Raw genomic sequence first — 23,636 nt, 5'->3', positions numbered from 1 at the left:
CACGTTTAAAGCTTTATAAACGACCAAACAGACCTTACCGCGTAATAGTTCGTTCCAATCCTCTCCCATGTAGGATTCCATCTCACTTGAGTCGCAACCAACAGCAATGAGTACAGCCTGTATGGCTCCAGCACTGGCTCCAGATAGACGTACGATCTTTGGCAAAACTCCAATTTCTTCCAGATACTGTAATAAAAACCATACTCTCTATATACTTATGTGTACGCTTGTGGAAGGTACCATGAGTGAGTGAGTTTAGTTTTACGCCGCTTGTAGCAATATTCCAGTAATATCACGGCGGGGGACACCAGAATTGGGCTTCACACATTGTACCCATGTGGGAATAGAACCCGGCCCTCCGCCTCTGGAAGGTATCAAGCGTCGAAACGAATCTCAAAGATAGGGGAACCTACGAATATGGCGCTCAGGTGTCGTAAAACAAGAGTGAATGAGTGAGTGAGTGCGGCGCGGACGAAACAAGATGAGGTTAAAAGTTTATAATCATTTACTGACTGACTGACTGAGTTTGGTTTTACGTCGCTTTTAGCAATATTCCAGCAATATCACGGCGGGGGACACCAGAAATGGGCTTAACACATTGTGCCCATGTGGGGAATCGAACCCGGGTCTTCGGCGTGACGAGCCAACGCTTTAACCACTAGGCTACCCCACAGCCCCTATAATCATTTACAGTGAAGGTGTTCGTAAAAGAATATAAAGAACAGCAAGTACATAGATTCAGGGCATTGCCAGGGAGTTCCAATATTGTTTGCAACATGTAATCTAACCCCTGACGTGATGTCTGTTTTCTTCTTGTAAACCAGGACACGTGGTCGTCGGCAAACCGTTAACCCAGAAGAATAAACTGACTCAATTATCGACCGAAATTTGCATCGAAAAATATACTTCTCTTCAAAAGTTGAGACTCACTAGTGTAAATGTAGCCACTTACTTCAGTCAACTGTTCTAACCTGAATTTGTCAAAATATTCCATACTGTATAAAGGTACTGTTTAGACATGAACTGATGTATTGTAGTAACTCAGCAATATTCCAGCTATATGGCGGCGGTCTGTAAATAATCCAGTCTGGACCAGACAATTCAGTGATCAACAGCATGAGCATCGATCTACGCAATTGGGAAACGATGACGTGTCAACCAAGTCAGCGAGCCTGACCACCCGATCCAGTTAGTCGCCTCTTACAACAAGCATGGGTTTCTGAAGATCAATTCCAACCCGGATTTTCGCAAGAAAAGGAGAAGGGCTGGTGCCAATGGGATGCCCACTTCTTGCTTTAACCTTGCCCCCGACACACAGCGATGGAGCCATCTTACACATGATTGTTTGACTACAAACAGCATCTTAGTCGCGCATGTTACATCGACAGGAAACCCCAGTATTTCACCAGTTGGTTTCTCTGTAACCATTAGACGGAATTTGCCCTATTTTTTTGTTTTTAAACAACGTGCCTGTGAATATAGATATGTACTTGAATCTGTGGTTGCCATTTGATAAGAGAAGGATCTAGGTAGGGCGCTTAGACATTGATAAGTCAAATCCTGAATTATTGTGTGATACTATCCACGTTGCATTCATTCAACTTGTCTCAAATACTTGTGATGTTGTACTAAGAATCGTGATCACGTGAGACAAGTGTTTGCAGGACTAACTGACTTATCGCTTATACTACTTATACCACGTTCTGTCATCTATAATGTAGCGACGCCCACAGACAGTTTGGCTCAAAATCGGACCGATGAATTGCAATCTAACTGAAAACTACCGTACATCTGATACTCTGTGAAACTCTGATCATGATAAAAAAATCAGACCAACTCTGTTATTTTTTTGCAGAATTTATTTCCTGAAAATAGAAAAAGTTGTTAAAAAATCTATCAGCTCACTATTTGTTACGAGGTAAGAATGCAAAGAGAGGAACAGCCAGGTGTACGATTCATTTATTGATTCATTCACCTGTGCTGTGCCGTCTCCATCTTTCTCGTGTGCTTTTTTTCCAGAATTTATTTCGTAAAAATAAAAACGTTGTTTAACAATCTATCATTATACTATTGACACAGCTCACTATTTGTTACGAGGGATGAATACAAAGAGAGGAACAGCGAGGTGTACGAGAAGCACGCTTTCTACCAATGACAACAATGACAATGTCATTGATCTTGGTGCTTTAGGACTTGTAAATTCCAATCTCTGGACTGACTAGGGTACCAGAGTTTGCTGCCAGTAACACATACTTTCAGACATTCTGGGCAATCGAGAAAGCTGCACTACGGTTTTTAGTCTCACATTCTCAGAAAAAAGCTCTTGGTGGGTTCGACAAGGCAGCTCTTTCTTGTGTGTGTGATTGTTTAACGCCGCACTCAGCAATATTCCAGCTATATGGCGACAGTCTGTAAATAATCCAGTCTGGACTAGACAATCCAGTAATCAACATCTTGAGGATCTATCTACGCATTTGAGATGCAATGACATGTGTCAACCAAGTCAGCGAGCCTGACCACCCGACCTCGTTAGTCGCCTCCTACAACAAGCATGGATTGTTGAAGACCAGTTCTAACCGGAATCTTCATGGGTCCGGGTAGAAAGGTCAAGGGCCCTGAAATGATGATCATCACAGCCAACCAGCCGTGCCAGGATTACTTGGAACATGTTTGGTACATTTACGTATTTAATCGGTGAACAATAATGTCCAACAGCGGTAGCCTGCGCCCCTGGCTGATGGTTTCAGGACTGTGTGGACAACGGACGGAAGACAAAAGTATGTGGTTAATTGAAGACGACGGCAGCCATTTTGATTATAGTTGGTGAATAATGGTCGAAATGATACAGGATGATGGTTAACACGTGACAGAATGCACACCGGGACAAGTACGAAAGCCTAATGCTGCCACTTTCGTAGCACAAATATTTTTTTCTGCTACAATTCTTGTTGCTTCGATTATTTACTCGTTACTTCGAGGTTTTTCTCGTTGCTTCGAGTATTTTCTAGTAACTTCAATTATTTTTCGTTGCTTCGATTAATTTCTCGTTGCTTAAGGTTTCTTTCAAAACTTGAAATTTCGAATATTTTCTCACTCCAAGTTTCTTTAAAAACCTTGAAATTTCGAGTATTTATTCGCTACTTCAGTTATGTTTTAGTGACTTCTCATACCTAAAGCTCATCCAAGAAAGTTGCAGGGCCAGGCCACCGGGTACTATTAAAAATGGATTGCAGAATATTGAAACGAAACCTACAATTTTGGGGAGAAACACTTCCTGCCATCACAAATGTATAGTTTGATTGAAAATGTCGATTTTCAGGATGTCATATGATGGAACAGGATACGCATACCTTTTGAGAACACCTGGTAAAGTGCTGCGTTAAACAATGCTCAAACAAAACCACAATGGATTGTCTGGTCAAACTCGATAGTTACACATATGGCAGGTATATTGCTGAAAGTGGCGTTAAAACAACAAACAAACCACACCTCACACTTCACACAAACCACCCAAAACAAACACACACTCATAATATAATCGGAATGTGTACTATCGACTCTGCTTTTCTAAGAGATTTCTTATGGATATGGAACGGGCTTTGTCGCTATTATTTCATGTGGTTCGTTTGCATGGGCGATTTCTTTTCTTTCTTTACTTTTAAAAACTGACGCAACGGACGAACTGAGTGTATCCATACTACATGTATATGTTGACAAACATATCGGAGTGTGAGTGATACATAGTACTATGATTCGTACGTGAGAGGGGTTTAAAAGACATCAACACAAAAATACTATCTTATATTAGGCAGGTTGTTCGCCTGTGTTTCTGGCATACTTTTTAAATGGTAACATTCGATGGGATTCGATTTGATATTTGTCATGGAACGCTACAGTCAAAACAAATATGAAAACAGGGATTCATATGACTGTGGTCCGATGACTTGTGACATGCTTAGAATGAGGCTAAGGGCCCCTCTTTGAGCAACGTGATCGTTTAAATTTCTTCAATCTGAGACTTCATGAAGAAGTTTTAGGTGGATATAACTAGATATATGTACATTTCAGGATACATGTGCGATGTTAAAGTTGTTGTTGATGGCCCGGGACAAGTCAGAGACTTAGCACTTTTGATAGAGGTTCTAATTCTGATGTAGTATTTGTAAAAAACCTTTCCGGGCCGACTGAAATGTATATGGGGATTGACTTAAGTATTTATACGTTTTGAATCCTGTTTCGTTTAATGACTTCTCTTTTAGTCGTAACCTTGCTTAGTCACTTCACAGGCCACTCGTCTTTCTGAGTTTTAAGCGATTTAATAAGGTTATAGTGACACACGTGTGTGGCTTCTTGCTGCCCATATTGTCGTGGGTGTAAGCTGGATTAATTAATTGTAGACATGGTTTTCGATAGTAGCCAATTATATACTTGGCCCTCCTTCAACTTTCTTTCAGAAACTTGAAGCAACGAGAAATTAATCAAAGCAACGAAAAATATTTGAAATAACGAGAAAGTATTCGAAGCAACGAGACAATATTCGAAATTTCTAATTTTTGTCAGAATCTTGAAGCAAAGAGAAAATATTCGAAGCAACGAGAAATTAATTGGAGCAACGAAAAATTAATTGAAATAACGAGTAAATACTCGGAATTTCAAGTTTTTGACAGAAACTTGAAGTAACGAGAAAATATTTGAAATTTCAAGTTTTTGAATAATGGTCGAAATGATACAGGATGGTGGTTAACACGTGACAGCATGCACACCGGGACAAGTACGAAAGCCTAATGCTGCCACTTTCGTAGCACAAATATTTTTTTCTGCTACAATTCTTGTTGCTTCGATTATTTACTCGTTACTTCGAGGTTTTTCTCGTTGCTTCGAGTATTTTCTAGTAACTTCAATTATTTTTCGTTGCTTCGATTAATTTCTCGTTGCTTAAGGTTTCTTTCAAAAACTTGAAATTTCGAATATTTTCTCGTTACTCCAAGTTTCTTTAAAAAACCTTGAAATTTCGGGTATTTATTCGCTACTTCAGTTATGTTTTCGTTGCTTCGATTAACTTCTCGTTGGGAGTACCTAAAGCTCGGTCCAAGAAAAGTTGGGCAGGGCCGGGCCACCGGGTACTACTAAAAATGGATTGCAGAATATTGAAACGAAACCTACAATTTTGGGGAGAAACACTTCCTGCCATCACAAATGTATAGTTTGATTGAAAATGTATGTTCAGGATGTCCATATGATGGAACAGGATACGCATACCTTTTTGAGAACACCTGGTATCTAGTGATTCATAAACCTATGCTCTGTCATTATGTCCACCAATCGATTGTCTGGTCTAGACTCGATAGTTACAGTCATATGGCAGGTATATTGCTGAAAGTGGCGTTAAACAACAAACAAAACCACACACTTCACACAAACTTCACACACACACACACACACACACACACACACACACACACACACACACACACACACACACACACACACACACAAATGCTCATAATATAGTCGGAACGTTTGCTATCGACTCTATCGAGATTTTGTATGGATATGGAACGGGCTTTGTCGCTATTATTTCATGTGGTTCGTTTGCGTGGGCAATTTCTTTTCTTTCTTTACTTTTAAAAACTGACGCAACGGACAAACTGGGTGCATCCATACTACATGTATATGTTGACAAACATATCGGAGTGTGAATGATACATAGTACTATGTTTCGTACGTGAAAGGGGTTAAAAACAACATAACAATACTACCTTATATTAGGCAGGTTGTTCGCCTGTGTTTCTGGCAAACTTTTTAAATGGTAACATTCGATGGGTATCAGTTTGATATTTGCCATGGAACGCTACAGACTAAACAAATATGAGAACAGGGATTCATATGACTGTGGTCCGATGACTTGTGACATGTTGAGAATGAGGCTAAGGGCCCCGCTGTGAGCAACGTGATCGTTCAAAATACTTCAATCTGAGACTCCATAAAGAGGTTGTAGGTAGCTATAACTAGATATATGTACAATTCAGGATACATGTGTGATGTTTAAGTTGTTTTTGATGGCCCGGGACAAGTCATAGACTTAACACTTTTGATACAGGCTGGATATGTAGGGTATGGAGAGGGAAACGGGCTTCACTTTAACAGACCAGTTATCTTTACATGTGGCATTTTGTAACATTGAAAATGATATTTAGGTAGATATAATACTAATCTATGGATTTAAACAAAATTCAAGATACATGTGTGAGATCTAAGTTGCTTTTGACGAGCCGGGCCACACAGAACCGAACAATTGTCACAGTGTGGGGAAAACATCGTATCATGTACTGTGGGCATGCTTTAAATACGATGAACAGTGAACTTCTGAGGTAGTATTTGTAAAAACCTTTCCGGGCCGACAGAAATGTATATCGGGATTGACTGAAGTATTTATACGTTTTGAATCCTGTGTCGTTTAACGACTTCTCTTTTAGACGTAACCTTGCTTAGTCACTTTCACAGGCCACTCGTCTTCCTGAGTTTTAAGCGATTTACTCGTTAAAAGGTTATTATGACACACGTGTGTGGCTTCCTGCTGCCCATATTTTCATGGGTGTAAGCTGGATTAATTAATTGTAGACATGGTTTTCGATAATCAATGCAGTAGCCAATTATATACTTGGCCCTCCTTGACCCGGCTCGGCCCGGCCTGAGTTTTAGGACATCCTCTTCTGGACAGAAACTTGAAGTAACGAGAAAATATTGATATTACAAGTTTTTGATAGAAACTTGAAGTAACGAGATATTAATCGAAGCAACGAAAACATAATTGAAATAACGAGAAAATATTCGAAGCAACGAGTAAATATTCGGAATTTCAAGTTTTGAGAAAAACTTGAAGCAACGAGAAAATATTCGAAGCAACGAAAAAATAATTGAAATAACGAAAAAAATAATCGAAGCAACGAGTAAATATTCGGAATTTCAAGTTTATGAGAGAAACTTGAAGCAACGAGAAAATATTCGAAGCAACGAGAAATGAATCGAAGCAACTGGCCTGTGCACATGCACATAAGTAAGAACCACTGACGTTAGGACATTTACAGATAGCGTAGAGAAATGAGGGTCCTGGCCGGAAGGTCGGGGGTGGAAGGTGAGATGATGATGAGTGGGGGTGGGGTGGGGCAAGTTTATGATAAGAGAGGGTACACCGAATATTTGCTGTATGCTTTAAACAGACAAAGGAGATTGAATTTCGGTGCACTTTGGACATTTATTTAAACAATTCGGTCTTTTGAATTAATGCCACATTAAAGAATATTATGGAAATACGGACTAAACATGGAATAGATGTGAAATAGTGATGTACGTATTTAAGCATAACATAGCCATGGAGGCTCTCCCAATGTAATCGTTAAAAGACTAACCTGCAGTAATGTTTACCGTGTAGCAAAATCGTTATGAAAATGTCGTACATTTATGGCGACCCAAACATAATCCCATTTCACGGGAGTTTGTACTACCTTCACCCCTCCTGCATGCGCCAGTCCTTTAGCTCCACCTCCTTCAAACGCCAGGTTTTCGAAAGGTAAATCGTATCTTCCAGGGTCGATCTTGTCAAGGGTACTATCTGACTCCACGCCATCTAGTAAGTCATCTTCCTTCAACGCAGGTTCCAGTTGTATTAGATGTTCAATATACTTGTGGCGTAGTTTCTGGAGTTTACATTTTTCCGTTTCCTTTTGAGAGATCTGGTTCCCCATATTAATCGTGCTCTGACTGCCAACTTGTAAGTATATAAAAACGGTAAAGCTGCGAACGAAGGGCTGGGCCTAAGTTGAAACCAAGGAAGGGAAAGAACACCAAACCGTCAACGCAATGCTGTGATCCAGGTATGTAAGATCATCTAGACACGGATGAGGGTGAGGTATGACGGTGACATGTGTCTAACTGCACGTATGTATGCGTAGTCATGTCTGTGCCGTTGTCATCGTGCCAAATGCTTGTAAGTACTTGCAACATAAGGAGATTGCTCATAGTGAGAACACCTCAATTCGACCTTCACACAAATGACACCTGTCGCATTAGTACGGAAGCGTAGCAGGGCCACGGGGAAAATAATTTTGGTCTCACTATCTCTTACGTAGGACATAGTATCTCCTACGTAGGAGATAATGATACTAAAAGTTCACCGTGGCCCTACTGTGCTTCCGTACATAAGTCTTCACATATACTTGCAACAGAAACAGCACATATGGTGGATTCAATGTTAATAAATGTACTGGATTGTAATAATTGGAAGCAGTGTATCTACGAATCTATGGGTGAAAAATGAACATAGATTATTTCCGTACAGAGGTTGTTATGTTTCAAAATGGGTATTATACCAAATATGTCGATTGTGTTTGAAATAGTTCTCCGGATGTTTAATCTTAAACCATTATACACAGGACGTATATAGTATGTTCTACGTATATGTTCAACACCTGAATGTTTTACACATTCTACAAAGTCAATATTGTGTACCTTCAATACCTTTGTATCAGCCTGTTTCCATAAATAGATCATATAAGCTACAACAATATTGACAAAAGTCTGTCCTGAACTATTTCTATTTCTTTTCTCAAAATGTTACCACTAATATGAGAAACAACAACAGTTGTGGTCGTATGTCCAGTATGTTTCGACCACAACACGTTTCAATACATTTATTTGTTTCAACCCGTGAAGGTCCGGGTTAGAAATGGGCTTCACACATTGTACCCATGTGGGGAATCGAACCCGGGTCTTCGGCGTGACGAGCGAACTCTTTAACCACTGTGCCACCCCACCGCCCCATGGGAACAAGAGCACAAACCATGGAAAATATGATCTGTCTAAAAAATATTAGAAATATGTTCCAAATAGCAAACTATCTGGATGAATGCTTAAAAGCTCTGCTATCCCAGTATCAGACCCAGGTTCCTGTTTCTCTCAGCTGAGTGATGCTGTCAAGGACGTTCTCTCCTGATATCGGACATGCATGGGATAAGTATGTCACTATCATTTATGAATAATCTTCCGTTTCTCCATTATTGTCCTAGAATCAATACAGAAATCAATGCATCAGTATAACAGGCAGGATAGGAATGGTGTGTGGTTACAGCGAATAGCTAGGGTAACCCTATTTTTTTGCTGACTATGCTTATGAATTGATTTTATGTCCCTGATGTTACCTACTCTGCGGTCGTCACAAAGTAGTGTCATAATTCTAACTCCGATATCTGAACAATCTACTATTTTCATGACCCGTGAAGATCCGGGTTAGAATTGGTCTTCAGCAAACCCATGCTTGACGTAAGAGGCGACTAACGGGATCGGGTGGTCAGGCTCGCTGACACATGTCATCGTATCCCTATTGCGTAGATTGATGCTCACGCTGTTCACCATTGGATTGTCTGGTCCAGACTCGATTTACAGACCGCCGCCATATAGCTGTAATATTGCCAACTATTTTCAGATACTGATTTTGTCACTGTAAATTAGAATGCTTCGCATAGAGGTTATTTCTTTCGGACACTAGATTGTCTCAACTTATTGACTGGTAAATTACATGTACTGCATCGCTACACACCATACTATTATGAGCTCGTTCGAAGATGAAGCTATATGCTAACTGGTTATTGTGAATGCAGATTTTGTTTCAATGCTAATTGCAAATTGTTTTTATAATTTTCTTTTCCAAAAGTAGTTTTCTGTCATTTAAATTATATTTCAAGTGTATTCTAACAAGTTACCAAAAAGCAAGAAGTAATTTCAGTGGTCCTTTCATGTAATCAGTTTTCATAAGAGCCTAGCAGTAAGTCTAGAGAGGTGCTGGGGCATTGTGCGGTCATGTGACCCAAAGCATGTGCAGTTCATGCAATCCAGCCACATGGCATAACAGTGGAAGGCCTCATGGTGTACAGATGTGTGAATGACAAGAGTGTTGGAACACAAATGTAAGTTTATTTCATGTATATTTGAGGTTATCTGTCAATTCTGAAGGTTTGAGTAATGACTTATTTTGAGTATAGTATTTTATCATGCTTATGGTTATTGAATAGGAATTTGAATTCTAAAGTAATGTTTGCATTTCATTGCAGAAATAATTCTGTTCTCAATTCATGTTTCATTTGAATTATTATTCAGCCAATGTAACCTCAACATAGCAGTAATTATGCCTTAAAGTTATGCTGCTGTAAGTAATTTGTTTGAGAAACTGTTTTATGGTACCGTTTGTCAAAGCATATTTAGTAAGGTATTTTTTGTTTCTTTTTTAGTTTCTGAACCTCGTCATTTAATGAACCTTGCCATTTAATGAACAATGGTCTATCTAAAGGCTAATGGAAGAGACCAGCTTTAATGTTACCAATTCATGGATTTGTGTAGTATTGTGCCGACAGTTTCTAACCGTCCCTTGACATGTGGACTTCAATGTCGTCAAGGTTATATTGCCAAATTGTCACCAGTACAACCAAATGCCACAACGTTCATAAATGAACATGACGAATATGCTCTAGTGAATAAACTTTGTTAAATGGTGTGAGTTTGTGAGATTTGTAGTTCTTTCATCAACAATTAGTTCAGAAAATTTATGAAATTAAAGTATGAACTTGTGCATCATATGGACATTGATGAAATACATTGCATAGTGATAGCTGTCAAGTGGTTGTACATGTACTGCATATTTAACTGAATGTTCTGTAGATATATTGACAGCTTTGTGCAAGTAATATTTGATCAACATCATGGCAGCAGGTGGCAATTTTGACAATAATGTGGTATCTGGTGACAATCCTGATGTTAAACTCGAGGATCCAGGTCAAACCACTGGACAGGATCCCGGTCAAGCCACTGAACAGGATCCGGGTCAAGCCACTGAACAGGATCCGGGTCAAGCCACTGAACAGGATCCAGGTCAAACCACTGAGGAGGATCCAAGTCAAGCCACTGAACAGGATCCAGGTCAAACCACTGAGGAGGGTCCAGGTCAAGCCAATGAAGATCCAGGTCAAGACACTGCTGTGGCTGTACAGAATACTGAGAGTGGTAATAATGGTGCAGGTGCAATGCCAGGACGTGGTGCCCGTAAAAAGACACTGACTAAAAAGGGTAAAGCAGAAAAGCTACGTTTGATGAAAAATATACAGACTTCTTTGTTGAGGGCTATTACAAAAAAAGAGAAATGAACTTTTGAAACTTATGCAAAATGGTTCATGTGAGAGTTTGCATTTAGTCAAGTATAGTTACGTTGAGTATAATGACCTATGTTCTCAGTATGATGCTCAGTTTAGCACCAATTACAGCATGTTGACATCATAGTCTGATAGAGTTCGTGAGAGTGAACGTCATGAGGACAGAAGGGTTGCTTGGGATGAATTTAGAGTTAGGGTTGATAGTTGGATTGAGATGAGTGAGTGATTGTTAAGTGATCAGCTTGAGAGTGTATCCAGGGTGTCTGGGTCAAAAGTGTCAAAGTCTTCCTCTACTAGATCAACTAGGTCAGCATTAGCAAAAGAACGTGCTCGTCTAGCAGAACTTAACGCCCCAAAATCTATGCAAGGGGCAATTATGCAGCAACAACAAAAAACTGAAGAGCTAAGATTGGATATGGAAATTGCTAAGGCCAAAGCCAGAGAGAAAGTGTTAGCAGAGTTTGAACTGACACCCTTGTCTAATGTTAAAGTTGAAAACCTCTATTGAGATTTAGTTCTCCAGCTGTCAACACGTCATACCCATCTGCCGCTCCCAATGTGACGTCATACTATCTGCCGCTCCCAACGTGACGTCATACCCATCTGCCGCTCCCAACGTGACGTCATACCCATCTGCCGCTCCCAACGTGACGTCATACCCATCTGCCGCTCCCAACGTGACGTCATACCCATCTGCCGCTCCCAACGTGACGTCATACTCATCTGCGGTTCCCAATGTGACGTCATACCCATCTGCTATTCCCAACGTGATGTCATCTTACCCATCTACTGATCCTAACATGACGCCATTCGTGTCGTCAGTTACACCATCACCCACATTGCTGCCACAATCAGAAATGCCCAAATTCAAAGGTGACCCTATTGACTTTATCACATTTATGATGGCTTTTGATGCACGAATCGTGCCCAATACTGCAAGGGATGTTGATAGACTATTACCTTGCATTGATCAGTTGCTAATTGGGGAATCTAAGGATTTGATATCTGGATGCTTGTATATGGAACCAAGTGAAGGTTACCGTTCAGCACGGTTACTTTTGAAGAAACAATATGGCGATCCTTACAAAGTATCAAATGCCTATGTTAATCAAGTCCTGTCTTGGCCATCCATAAAGAATGATGATTCCAAACATCTTCGACGATTTTCCTTCTTCCTAATCAAATGTAGTCATGCAATGAAAACCATGTCTCACATGGCTGTCTTAAATCATGCCCCAAATCTGAAGGCTGTCATTAGCAAGTTGCCTATGTTCCTACAGAATAGATGGCGAGACCAGGTGATCACAGTACGACTGAAAGGCAGAGAAGTTGCTTTCCAAGATGTAGTGGACTTTGTCCATTTTGCAGCAGAATCGGCCAACGAACCAGTATTCAGCAAAGAGGAATCCCAGAAAAGTGAAAGTACTTCAAGAAGTGGGTTGCAATCTCGTTCAAGTAGACAGAAGTCAACAAGCTTTGCTACATATGTATCTTCACCTAGAACGTTATCATGCTATTAGTGTCGCAAGAATCATGATTTGGATGATTGTCTTGACTTTTTACAGAAATCACTGGATGATAGGAGAAATTACCCGAAAGAGAAACGGATGTGCTTTGGGTGTTATGGATCCAACCATCCAAAGGCTGTGGAAAGAGAAGACGATGTAAACAGTGTGTTAAGCGTCACCCTACTGCCTTGCATGATGGCAACTATGTAGCGTCACCGAACCAGTCAATTATAGGCAATCTTTCAATAGACGTGGCCTCTACCAATACAGTCTCAGCATCTTGCAAAACAAACCTGGACTTGGGAAAAATAGTTCTTCAAGCCATCCTTCCAGTTTTTGTCCATCAGAAAGGTAAAGACACCTACATAAAGACGTATGCTCTTCTCGACAATGGTAGCACAGGATGTTTTGTCACTGATAATTTGGCTGAAGAGTTAAATGCATTGTCAACCGCTTCATTGTTGAAACTGAAAACCATGCATCGTGTAAATACAGTCAATACATCCTCAGTAGCAAACCTCATTGTGTCAAACTTAGATGGCCAGAACGAGGTATGCCTACCAAAATGTTTTACCAGGGAAGATTTACCTGTGAGCCATAATCAGATTCCAAATGCAAATGTTCTGAAACAATTTCCTCACCTGAAGCAGGTAGCAGATGTGTTGCCAGACTTTAGTCCATCCACTGATGTCGGTCTCTTAATTGGAAGCAACTGCCCTGTAGCACTGCAGCCCCAACGTATAGTGCCAACTGAAGGAGAAAGCCCGTTTGCTGTACTGTATCAACTTGGGTGGACAGTCAATGGCCCTGTTCATGTAAAGTACAACCAAGGAGACAACAACCTTACCTGTAACACAGCCAGCCTTCATGAGGTAACCAGGGTGACTTAATGTCCCACTCCAGATAGAATCCTCAAAATGTTTCATCTTGACTTCAGTGAATAGGACCAAGGTAAAGGACCTGGCGATAAAGGCAACTCCAGAGAAGATGACCAGTTTCTTAGTATTGCCAAACAGAACATGAAGTTTGTAGACGGACATTTTCAGCTCCCCCCTGCCATTTTAAGACAAGGAGGCACAAACAGCAAATAATCGAGAGCAAGCAACGAAGTGAGCAAAATGGCAGAAGAAGAAAATGTTGGAAAATGATCAGTATCACAGGGATTATGTCGCATTTGTGGATAATCTCTTCGCTTGCAACTACGCCTACAAAATACCACCCAGTGAAACCTTCACCTCACCTGAAAGAATCTGGTATCTTCCCCACCATGGCATATACCACCCCAGGAAGCCACAAAAGATCCGGGCAGTCTTTGACTGAAGAGCTACCTTTAATGGCTCATCTCTGAATGACAGACTACTGCAGGGTCCTAATCTCACAAACTCTCTGATAGGCGTCCTTACAAAATTCCGTGCAGAACCAGTGGCATTTATGGCCGATATAGAGGCAATGTTCTACCAGGTAAAGGTGCCCTTAGAACAACATGACCAGCTCCGTGCAGTATCTTCTCCCAGTATAGATAACTTTGCTCTCAAAGCTACAGCTGACAAAGCAGAAGAGAAGTATGGAACTGAGGTTGCTGACACAATTAGAAAGAATTTCTACGTGGACTATTGGCTCAAGTCTGCAGCAAATGAAAGGAAAGTTATCCATCTCATCAAGGATGTACAATCAGCATGTGCAGAAGGTGGATTTCGCTTAACTAAGTTTGTATCCAACAGCCGAGATGTTCTTAAATCAATCCCTTTAGAAGATCGTGCCAAACAGATTCAAACTTGTAACTTGGATTATGATGAAATGCCCATGGAACGGGCACTTGGTCTTCAATGGCATGTCAGCACTGTATGTTTGGCTTCTCAACAGATCTACCTAGCAAGCCAGTGACCAGAAGAGGAATACTTTCAACTGTCTCCTCGCTATATGACCCACTTGGTATGGTTTCTCTTGTGATTTTGCCAGCAAAGAATATTTTACAAGATCTCTGTGTAGACGAAACACTTGGTTGGGATGATGAGATACTACCTGAACTGAACCACAGATGGAAAGAATGGTTGAGTGGTTTACTGCAGCTCAAAGATCTGAGAATACCTAGATGTCTAAGGCCAGTTGAGTTTGGTAGGATTGCATGTAGACAATTACATCTCTTTTCAGATGCCAGTTCCATTGGTTATGGCTGCGTTGCATACTTGCGTCTACTGGATGAAGGTAAAAACATCAATGTGTCCTTCCTGAAGTCAAGGTTGGCGCCAGTAAGAACAGTTACAATCCCTAAGCTTGAACTAACAGCAGCATCAGTATCTCTTCGGCTCGGGAACAACTACTGAACCACTACTGAGATTGATGAAGTATCATACTATACTGATTCTACCACAGTCCTTCACTACATCAATAATGAAACAAAACGCTTCCGATTGTTTGTGGCCAATCGGATTCGTTTAATCAGAGACTACTCGCAACCGTCACAGTGGAAGTTCATAGACTCTCGCACCAACCCAGCTGACATTGCGTCAAGAGGCATGTGTATAGGGCAATTCCTTCATGCTGACACTTGGTTTCATGGACCCAAATTCCTCCACGCTCATGAATCAAAATGGCCAGACTGCTCCATTCCAAGTACACCAGCAGAAACAGTCCAAACCACAGACCTACAACCAGAGATGAATCATTGTATGGAGAAGTTGATCTCTCATTATTCCAACTGGTATCGTTTGAAACGCGCTCTGGCTGTCTACATCTTTCTCAGGGATGTACTTCACTCACGGCTCAACTGACCAACCTTTCACGGTGGGACGACTAGAGGAAGCAGAACTGGTCATTATTAAGTATGTACAACATGTACTATTTCCTTCCGAATGTGAAAGTCTGTCTGATGTCTCACGCAAACGAGGCCGAGTGCTGAAAAGTAGTTCCATCTACAAGCTAGATCCCTTCATGGAAGGTGGAGTACTGAGATTGGGCGGCCGCCTTAGCAGAGCAGATATTCAGGCTGACATGATGCACCAAATCTTGCTTCCCCGTAAAAACCATGTGACAAACCTCATCATTCAGGACATACATGTCAGACTAGGACATGGAGGTATGAATCATGTCTTGTCCATTCTCCGAGAAAAATACTTGGTGATTAAAGCCAACTCTATGGTCCACAATATATTTTCACACTGTGTCACCTGTCGACGAATGAGGACTCCAGTTTGCAATCAGAAAATGGCAGACCTACCAGCCAGCAGAGTAAATCCGTCACCTCCGTTCACCCACACAGGTATAGATTTCTTTGGGCCACACATGATTAAAAAAAGGGAGGAAATATGTCAAAAGGTATGGAGCACTGTTTACCTGTGTGGCCAGTAGAGCTATCCACATTGAAACTGCATGTTTACTTGACACTGATTCCTTTATTCAAGCCCTACGACGCTTCACTGCCAGAAGGGGACCAGTCAAACAGATACTCTATGACAATGGTACAAATTTTGTTGGAGCAGAGAAGGAACTGCGTGAAGCTGTGATGGAGATGGATCAGGATAGAGTGAAAGAGTATCTCTTGAAGCAGCATATTGAGTGGAGGTTTAACTCCCCTGCCGCCAGTCATATGGGAGGGAGCTGGGAAAGAATGATTGGCTCAGTTCGCAAGGTACTTGTTCCTTTGTTGAAAGAGTTTGGCGAGAGGCTAGATGATGAGTCCTACTGGACGCTCCTCTGTGAGGTTGAATCAATCATCAACTTCAGACCGTTGACCACAGTATCAGATTACCCTAGTGATCTCAACCCCCCTCACCCCTAGTCATCTGCTAATGCTAAAATCTGAAGTGTATTTTCCTCCTCCAGGGCAGTTTCAGAGAGATGACATGATGGACGTAGATGGAGACGGGTACAGTATTTGGCTGCGGTATTCTGGTCACGATGGCGCAAAGAATATCTCCCGACTCTGCATGAACGGCAGACATGGCCTGTACCCAAACGTAATCTTCAAATAGATGATGTTGTACTCATCAAAGACGAGAACTTGCATAGGTCTGACAAGTCTGGCTTGGTACGAAGTGTGGAAGTGAAAATTCAGAAGGGTCAGTTGCGCAGACCAGTACATAAACTTGTCTTGTTGCTCGCAAAAGATGAGTAAATGGATGTTGTTCACCAATTTGGTGTGCTGGAGATGGTAAAATATATTGTGAAAGGATAAATCTGCATGATTTGTAGGTTTTTTGTTAAACAGCAGGTAACTGTTTAAGAGGCCGAGTATGTGAATGCAGATATTGTTTCAATGGTAACTGCAAATTGTTTTTATAATTTGTCATTTAAATTATATTTCAAGTATATTCTAACAAGTTACCAAAAAGCAAGAAGTAATTTCAGTGGTCCTTTCATGTAATCAGTTTTCATAAGAGCCTAGCAGTAAGTCTAGAGAGGTGCTGGGGCATTGTGCGGTCATGTGACCCAAAGCATGTGCAGTTCATGCAATCCAGCCACATGGCATAACAGTGGAAGGCCTCATGGTATACAGATGTGTGAATGACAAGAGTGTTGGAACACAAATGTAAGTTTATTTCATGTATATTTGAGGTTATCTGTCAATTCTGAAGGTTTAAGAAATGACTTATTTTGAGTATAGTATTTTATCATGCTTATGGTTATTGAATAGGAATTTGAATTCTAAAGTTCATTGCAGAAATAATTTTATTCTCAATTCATGTTTCATTTGAATTATTATTCAACCAATGTAATTACTAACACAGCAGTAATTATGCCTTAAAGTTATACTGCTGTAAGTAATTTGTTTGAGTTACTTTTTGTTTCTTTTTTGGTTTCTGAACCTCGCCTTTTTATGAACCTTGCCATTTAATGAACAATGGTCTATCTAAAGGCTAATGGAAGAGACCAGCTTTCATGTTACCAATTCATGGATTTGTGTAGTATTGTGCCGACAGTTTCTAACCGTCCCTTGACATGTGGACTTCAATGTCGTCAAGGTTATATTGCCAAATTGTCACCAGTACAACCAAATGCCACAACGTTCATAAATGAACATGACGAATATGCTCTAATGAATAAACTTTGTTAAATGGTGTGAGTTTGTGAGATTTGTAGTTCTTGCATCAACAGTTATCATGTATCGCGTGTGGCACGTGCACAATGAACTCGCATGAGATTATCTCTCTCGAGTACACGTCAATTACTCCATTACTTGTAGGAAGAAGTGTCCAGGAACATGAAGATATGACCTCGGATAATGGTCTTGTGGAGTCTGATAAATGTGAAAATGTGAATTCAACTTTGAATCAAATAGAAAATGGACTTATTGAAGGCACGACGCAAGAAACAATGAGTGAGTTGATTTCAACAGATTTCATACTAGAAAATCTTTCCAGTTACCCTGAGGAGGTTTTGGTTAAAAAAAACGTATACGTGAACTTGGTTATAATGAGATTAACATGGATGAATTAAGAAGAAAATTATTTCAATCAGCAAAATCTTTGAATTTTGAACTGTGAAATTGTGAAAAAATGTAAAACATTTCGCAATGGTGATAGTGTTCTTGTGAAACTAGCAAGAGATTGCTCAAGCTTGATTCACTTCATGAATGGTGAATCCTTCGAAGAAATTAAAGATTTAGTATCTAATAAACAACGATCTACAAGTGTAAACAAAGATTCACATACAACCCAAACAAGTAGCTCAGTGTATCTAGACAATGGCGTAAGCCAGTCTTACTGTTTGAAGACAATAGAGACATGTACAACACCTGTACAGAGCACGCCTCGCATGGGCCAGGTATTATGTGATCTTGCTGAAATGAAGCGATCAATTACAGATATATGTAACAACACTGCCCTGCTGAAAGTGCACTGTCAAAATAATTTGTGGCAACAGCAAATGAATATACGTTCAAGAGCCAACGCCATCGAGACATAGTTTTACATCAATATGAGAAACACAAGAGTAATGGTAACCTCAAGCAAAACATATGCCCAGAGTCCACTGCAAACGCACACGAGGAGGTACAAGCTGTCTCATCAAAGCCACAAGATGACATTGTCAATCCCGGATCTAAAGAAGAAAATTTTAAAGAATTTGATAACACTTCTACATGTCCACGTGAAGCACAAACCACAGTCCACACGACAATCAACAGTGCACGGTCTTCACAGCATCAAACACGTTCAGCTCAGGAATCCAACTTATTGCTACAGAATCTAGATACAATTGAAATCAATATGACATTCAGAGGTGTAGACAGACTGCGTGTCAAACGGTTTTTCCTTAGTGGAATAGCTCCAGATGTCAAGCCAGACGATATTGCTAAATACCTCTCCACTCGTGGTGTAAAAACAACAATAATTCGCCTTATGTCCAGTAGGTGGAAAAGAACTGTTTCAGCTCGAATCAACATTCATACCTCTGATGTCCCCAAACTGGAATCGCGAGCGTTTTGGCCAAAGAACATGCCGGCCCTGGATGAGCTCCAAAGCCTACCTCGCCCAGTTTGAATGATGCTACTGAATAACCTCAATCTTCTCACATGGAATGCTACTGGAATAACAATTAGTGTTGCATATCTACGGGATATCCTAACAAGATATGATGTGGATATCTGTGGTATCAGTGAGCATAGGTTGTTTGAAAAGGATTTGCCTTTCCTGGACACAATCAGTAATGATTATAAAACATTTGGTGTAAAGCGACACTGACTTAAAGCTGCCTAGTAACAGAAAGGTTGGCAAGGCTCGTGTTGCTGTAATGTGGCACAAACGACTTGTTACTGTCCTGGATATACCCGATGATAGAATAGTTGGTACTCACATACATTCTGGACTTGAAGTGAGCGTCTTCATATTTCAAGTATACTTACCATCTACAAACTCAAATGTTCAAATGTATATAGATTACATAGATGCACTTTGGAATTTCTGTGACCGTTATACGGATGAAGGAACTATCATCTTCATGGGTGATTAAAACTGCAAAATAGTTAAAGATGCTTCTAGCGGAAGAGAGGCAGCTGAAGCCAAGTTTTTATCCAGAAATAATCTTACTGCTGTTACTACCTCGGCCCTGTGTAAGGGATCGCATTGCTCATATGTGTCCTTTGATGGTACTAACTCCTCGCTTATTGATCACATTGTTATCCCGGAGAGTACACTCGACTGCATTTCTTCATGTCAAATCCTAGAGGATCACCAGCTCAATGTCAGCAACCATAGGCCTTTTGCTGCTTGTCTGGTAGTAAGCCAGGAACTTTCGTATCAACACCCAGACTTCAACAGGATATCCTACAACTGGAAGAAGTTAAGTAGAGAAGAACTCTGTTCTGGCTACGCAACTGACCTGACGCAATTACTGACTGAAAGTGGTCATTGCCATACTGCACTGTACTCAGTAGATGACGTCAACAAGTATTGCGACACACTGACTAAATGTATCATTGATGCATCAGACAAGCATGTTCCTAAGAAGAAATATAGTCCCCATCTAAAGCCATACTGGTCTACAGAGCTGAAACATCTCCACAAAGCAATGCGTTGTGCTAGAACGTCTTGGATTGGAGATGAGAAACCAAGAGGTGGCAGTCATATCATATATAGGACTTATAAAGATCTAAAAAGAGAATTTAGAAGGTCTCAAAAAAGAACATTGAAGACCAAAGATGCAAGGTCTTGAACGAGATTGACGCATATGCGGAAATGGATCAGTCTGCATTCTAGAAGGCTATAAGTTCTAGAAGAAAAGGTCACCGAGCCGACACGGGTTGTGACATGTGTTTTCAAGAAGGAATTATCACTCGCGATCCTAAAGGCATTGCAGATGGATGGAGAGAATATTTTAAACCACTGTATACGCCATTAGAAGATCCTTCCTTTGACTCAAATCATGAGGACTCTGTTGAAGAACAGATCCGTTCTCCAGTGTGTGCAGATACAGCAGTGCCTCCTGTCGTGTCCAACGAACTGTACTCAGCCTTTTCTAAATTGAACACAGGCAAAGCACCTGGTATTGATCATGTGACCACTTCATGGGGGTCCTGGTTTAGTCGCCTGTCTTACCAAACTGTTCAATGCCTTCCGTACTATAGGCTATGTGCCGCCATCAATGAAACGTGGAGTTATCATTACACTATACAAAGGTGGCAGCAAACCCAAAATGTTACCAAATAGTTACAGGGCAATAACACTTCTTCCTGCTATCTATAAATTATTTGAACGAGTACTACTGTCACGTCTGTAGAAGTTTCACAATCCATCACCGCTTCAGCATGGCTTTAGAAGTGGAATAGACTCAACAATGACTTCATTTCTTCTCCGAGAGTGCATAGCATATTCTGTGGAAAATAACACTAAACTCTAAAGCTGCTTCCTTGACGCTGAAAAAGTATTTGACTGTGTTTGGCATGATGGCCTCTTCTTAAAGCTGAGACACATTGGGACTCAAAAAGTACTCCTTGATGTTATGCTATCAATGTATGACACTATGCAGAGCTGTGTTATTCACAGGGGTCACTCAAGCAAGTGGTTTGACAAGGGACATGGCAAGGAGGTGTACTATCACCTTGGCTGTATCAGTTATATCTTGACGAACTGCTAAAGAGTCTTTCTGCTTCACTGTCTGGAGCCTGTATTAACACATGTGCTGCACCTGCTCAAGCTGATGACATAACACTGCTGTCCTTTACGAAACAGGGTTTAGACTCTCTGTTGGCAATCTGTGCTGCGTACAGCAGTAAATGACGGTTCTGGTACAGTGCAAAGAAGAGTGTCTTTAACGAATCAACTGCAGCCTACAAACGTTCCATAAGAACTTGGTCCCTTGAAACAAGCCAATGCAGGAGACTGACCTGCATACTCACCTGGGCACTGCAATATCCAAGAACATGAAGTCAACGGAGCAGGTTGACACCATCTGCAGAAAAATAAAGTCAACCTTCGTTGCCACCAGAAACATTGGTATTCATGAAAATGGACTTCACCCACTCACAGCAGCAAAGATCTATCAGTCAATTGTTCTCCCACGTGCACCGTACGGCTGTGAAACACTGTATAACATGTCTACAGGTTCCTGTCTGCAGCTGGAAAGGGCGCACAGATTTTGCCTGAAGATAATCGAAGGGTTACCGACAAGAACTAGAACTGATATGGTGCTTTCACTTATAGGTATCCTGCCGATCACTGCAACCATAAGCAGAAGCATATGTTCCTTCCCAAACCCAAACACCTGGAAAACCCAAGTGAAGAAGCATGTTTTCAAAACTGAAACTAATGAACTCGTGTCCCGGGTGGAGACTGATGCAAGCATGTCGCTGTTCCTCACCAATCATAGTGTGTATATTCCACATCTATAGACCATGAGTAGACATCACCCACACAGGCTAGAGAGGCGAAAAGCTACTCTCTCTCTTATCAAGCACCCAGTGAGAACTGAACAGTGCCCAATGTGTTCCTGCATTGTTCATGGTCTTGTACACCACATTCTTCACCTTTGTACTGACAATGATGTAAGCGCAAGACGAGAAATTATTTGGCTGGATATTTTAGATATATTCGGTGTAGACACATATGTTCTGTTATACAATATAGAACAGAGAACGCTGACCGAAGTGCTGATCGGGCGTCACACGTATCACACTGACACCATACAACTGCTGCTACTGGTCGGACAGTTTGCATCTGGGATCGACTGGTCCAGTTTCACTTTCTAAAGACTTAATCTTATAAGAATCCTAAGAATTAATCTATCATAAAATTTCAACACATGCGGCTAACAACTTAAGCTTTTAATATTCAATTAACTTTGTATCTCCAAATCTGGAGGAATTAAATAAACCTACCTACCTACCTAGTTTATCAAGAAAAGGAGACCCGTGAAAATCCGGGTTGGAATTGATCTTCAGAAACCCATGCTTGTTGTAAGAGGCGACTAACTGGATCGGGTGGTCAGGTTCGCTGACTTGGTTAACACGTCATCGTATCCCAATTGCGTAGATCGATGCTCATGCTGTTGATCACTGGATTGTCTGGTCCAGACTGGATTATTTACAGACCGCCGCCATAAAGCTGGAATATTGCTGAGTGCGGCGTAAAGCTAAACTCACTCACGCGAGAAAAGGAGAAGGGCTGGTGCCAATGGGATGCCTACTTCTTGCTTCAACCTTGCCCCCAAATGTGTTACATCGACGGGAAACTCCAGAGTCCCGTTCCTCATGGCGATCGTAGCGCTAAGGTGATCGTAACTCCCATACTTTAACATAGACTTACGACAGTCTTGTCTTCAGGTTTTAGAGTCGATGCTGATGCTTGTTTTTTGTTGCAGATTTCATCCTGAGTATACACACTGACTTCATATTGGCATTCTACTTATACCACGTTCTGTGATCTATAATGTAGCGATGCCCACAGACAGTTTGGCTCAAAATCGGGCCGATGAATTGCAATCTAACTGAAAACTACTATACATCTGATACTCTGTGAAACTCTGATCATGACAAAAACATCAGACCAAAACTCTGTGATTTTTTTGCAGAATTTATTTCCTGAAAATAAAAAAAGTTGTTTAACAATCTATCATTAAAATATTGACACAGCTCACTATTTGTTACGATGGAAGAATGCAAAGAGAGGAACAGCCAGGTGTACGAGAAGCGCGTGCACAAGTGCCGACAAAGTTATTGATTCATTCACCTGTGCTGTGCCGTCTCCATCTTTCTCGTACACCTGGCTGTTCCTCTAATGGAGGACAGCTGGCTGGGGCAGAATAGATTTATTTGAATTCTGCGTCCTCTTTTCAGTTTCGATTTCTACCAATGACAACAATGACAATGTCATTGATCTTGGTGCTTTAGGACTTGTAAATTCCAATCTCTGGACTGACTAGGGTACCTGAGTTTGCTGCCAGTAACACATACTTTCAGACATTCTGGGCAATCGAGAAAGCTGCAGTGTTTGGTCTC

The 23,636-nt window shown here is 40.9% G+C and overlaps 1 protein-coding gene and 1 long non-coding RNA gene across 2 annotated transcripts in view; both read right to left on the bottom strand.

Annotated features, from left to right (window-relative positions):
• The window catches only part of LOC124260576, a 42,657-nt gene that overhangs the window by 17,679 nt on the left and 1,342 nt on the right, over positions 1 to 23,636 (bottom strand). Inside the window, exon 2 of the mRNA XM_046694901.1 lies at positions 39 to 186. Within this exon, the coding sequence (XP_046550857.1) occupies positions 39 to 186 (148 nt within the window). The remainder of the gene's footprint in view (positions 1 to 38; positions 187 to 23,636) is intronic.
• LOC124260577 lies at positions 2,029 to 23,368 on the bottom strand. Its single transcript, XR_006894127.1, has 3 exons — positions 23,338 to 23,368; positions 12,891 to 12,893; positions 2,029 to 2,141 (listed from the first exon to the last, which is right to left on the bottom strand). It is a non-coding gene; the product is annotated as an uncharacterized LOC124260577 (long non-coding RNA).

Source organism: Haliotis rubra, unplaced genomic scaffold, assembly GCF_003918875.1.
Source record: "Haliotis rubra isolate DU_JTF1 unplaced genomic scaffold, ASM391887v1 Scf77, whole genome shotgun sequence".
In the NCBI taxonomy this organism is placed as follows: domain Eukaryota; kingdom Metazoa; phylum Mollusca; class Gastropoda; order Lepetellida; family Haliotidae; genus Haliotis; species Haliotis rubra.
The sequence above is the reverse complement of the archived record's forward strand: the minus strand, read 5'-3'. Positions and strand labels throughout refer to the sequence as shown.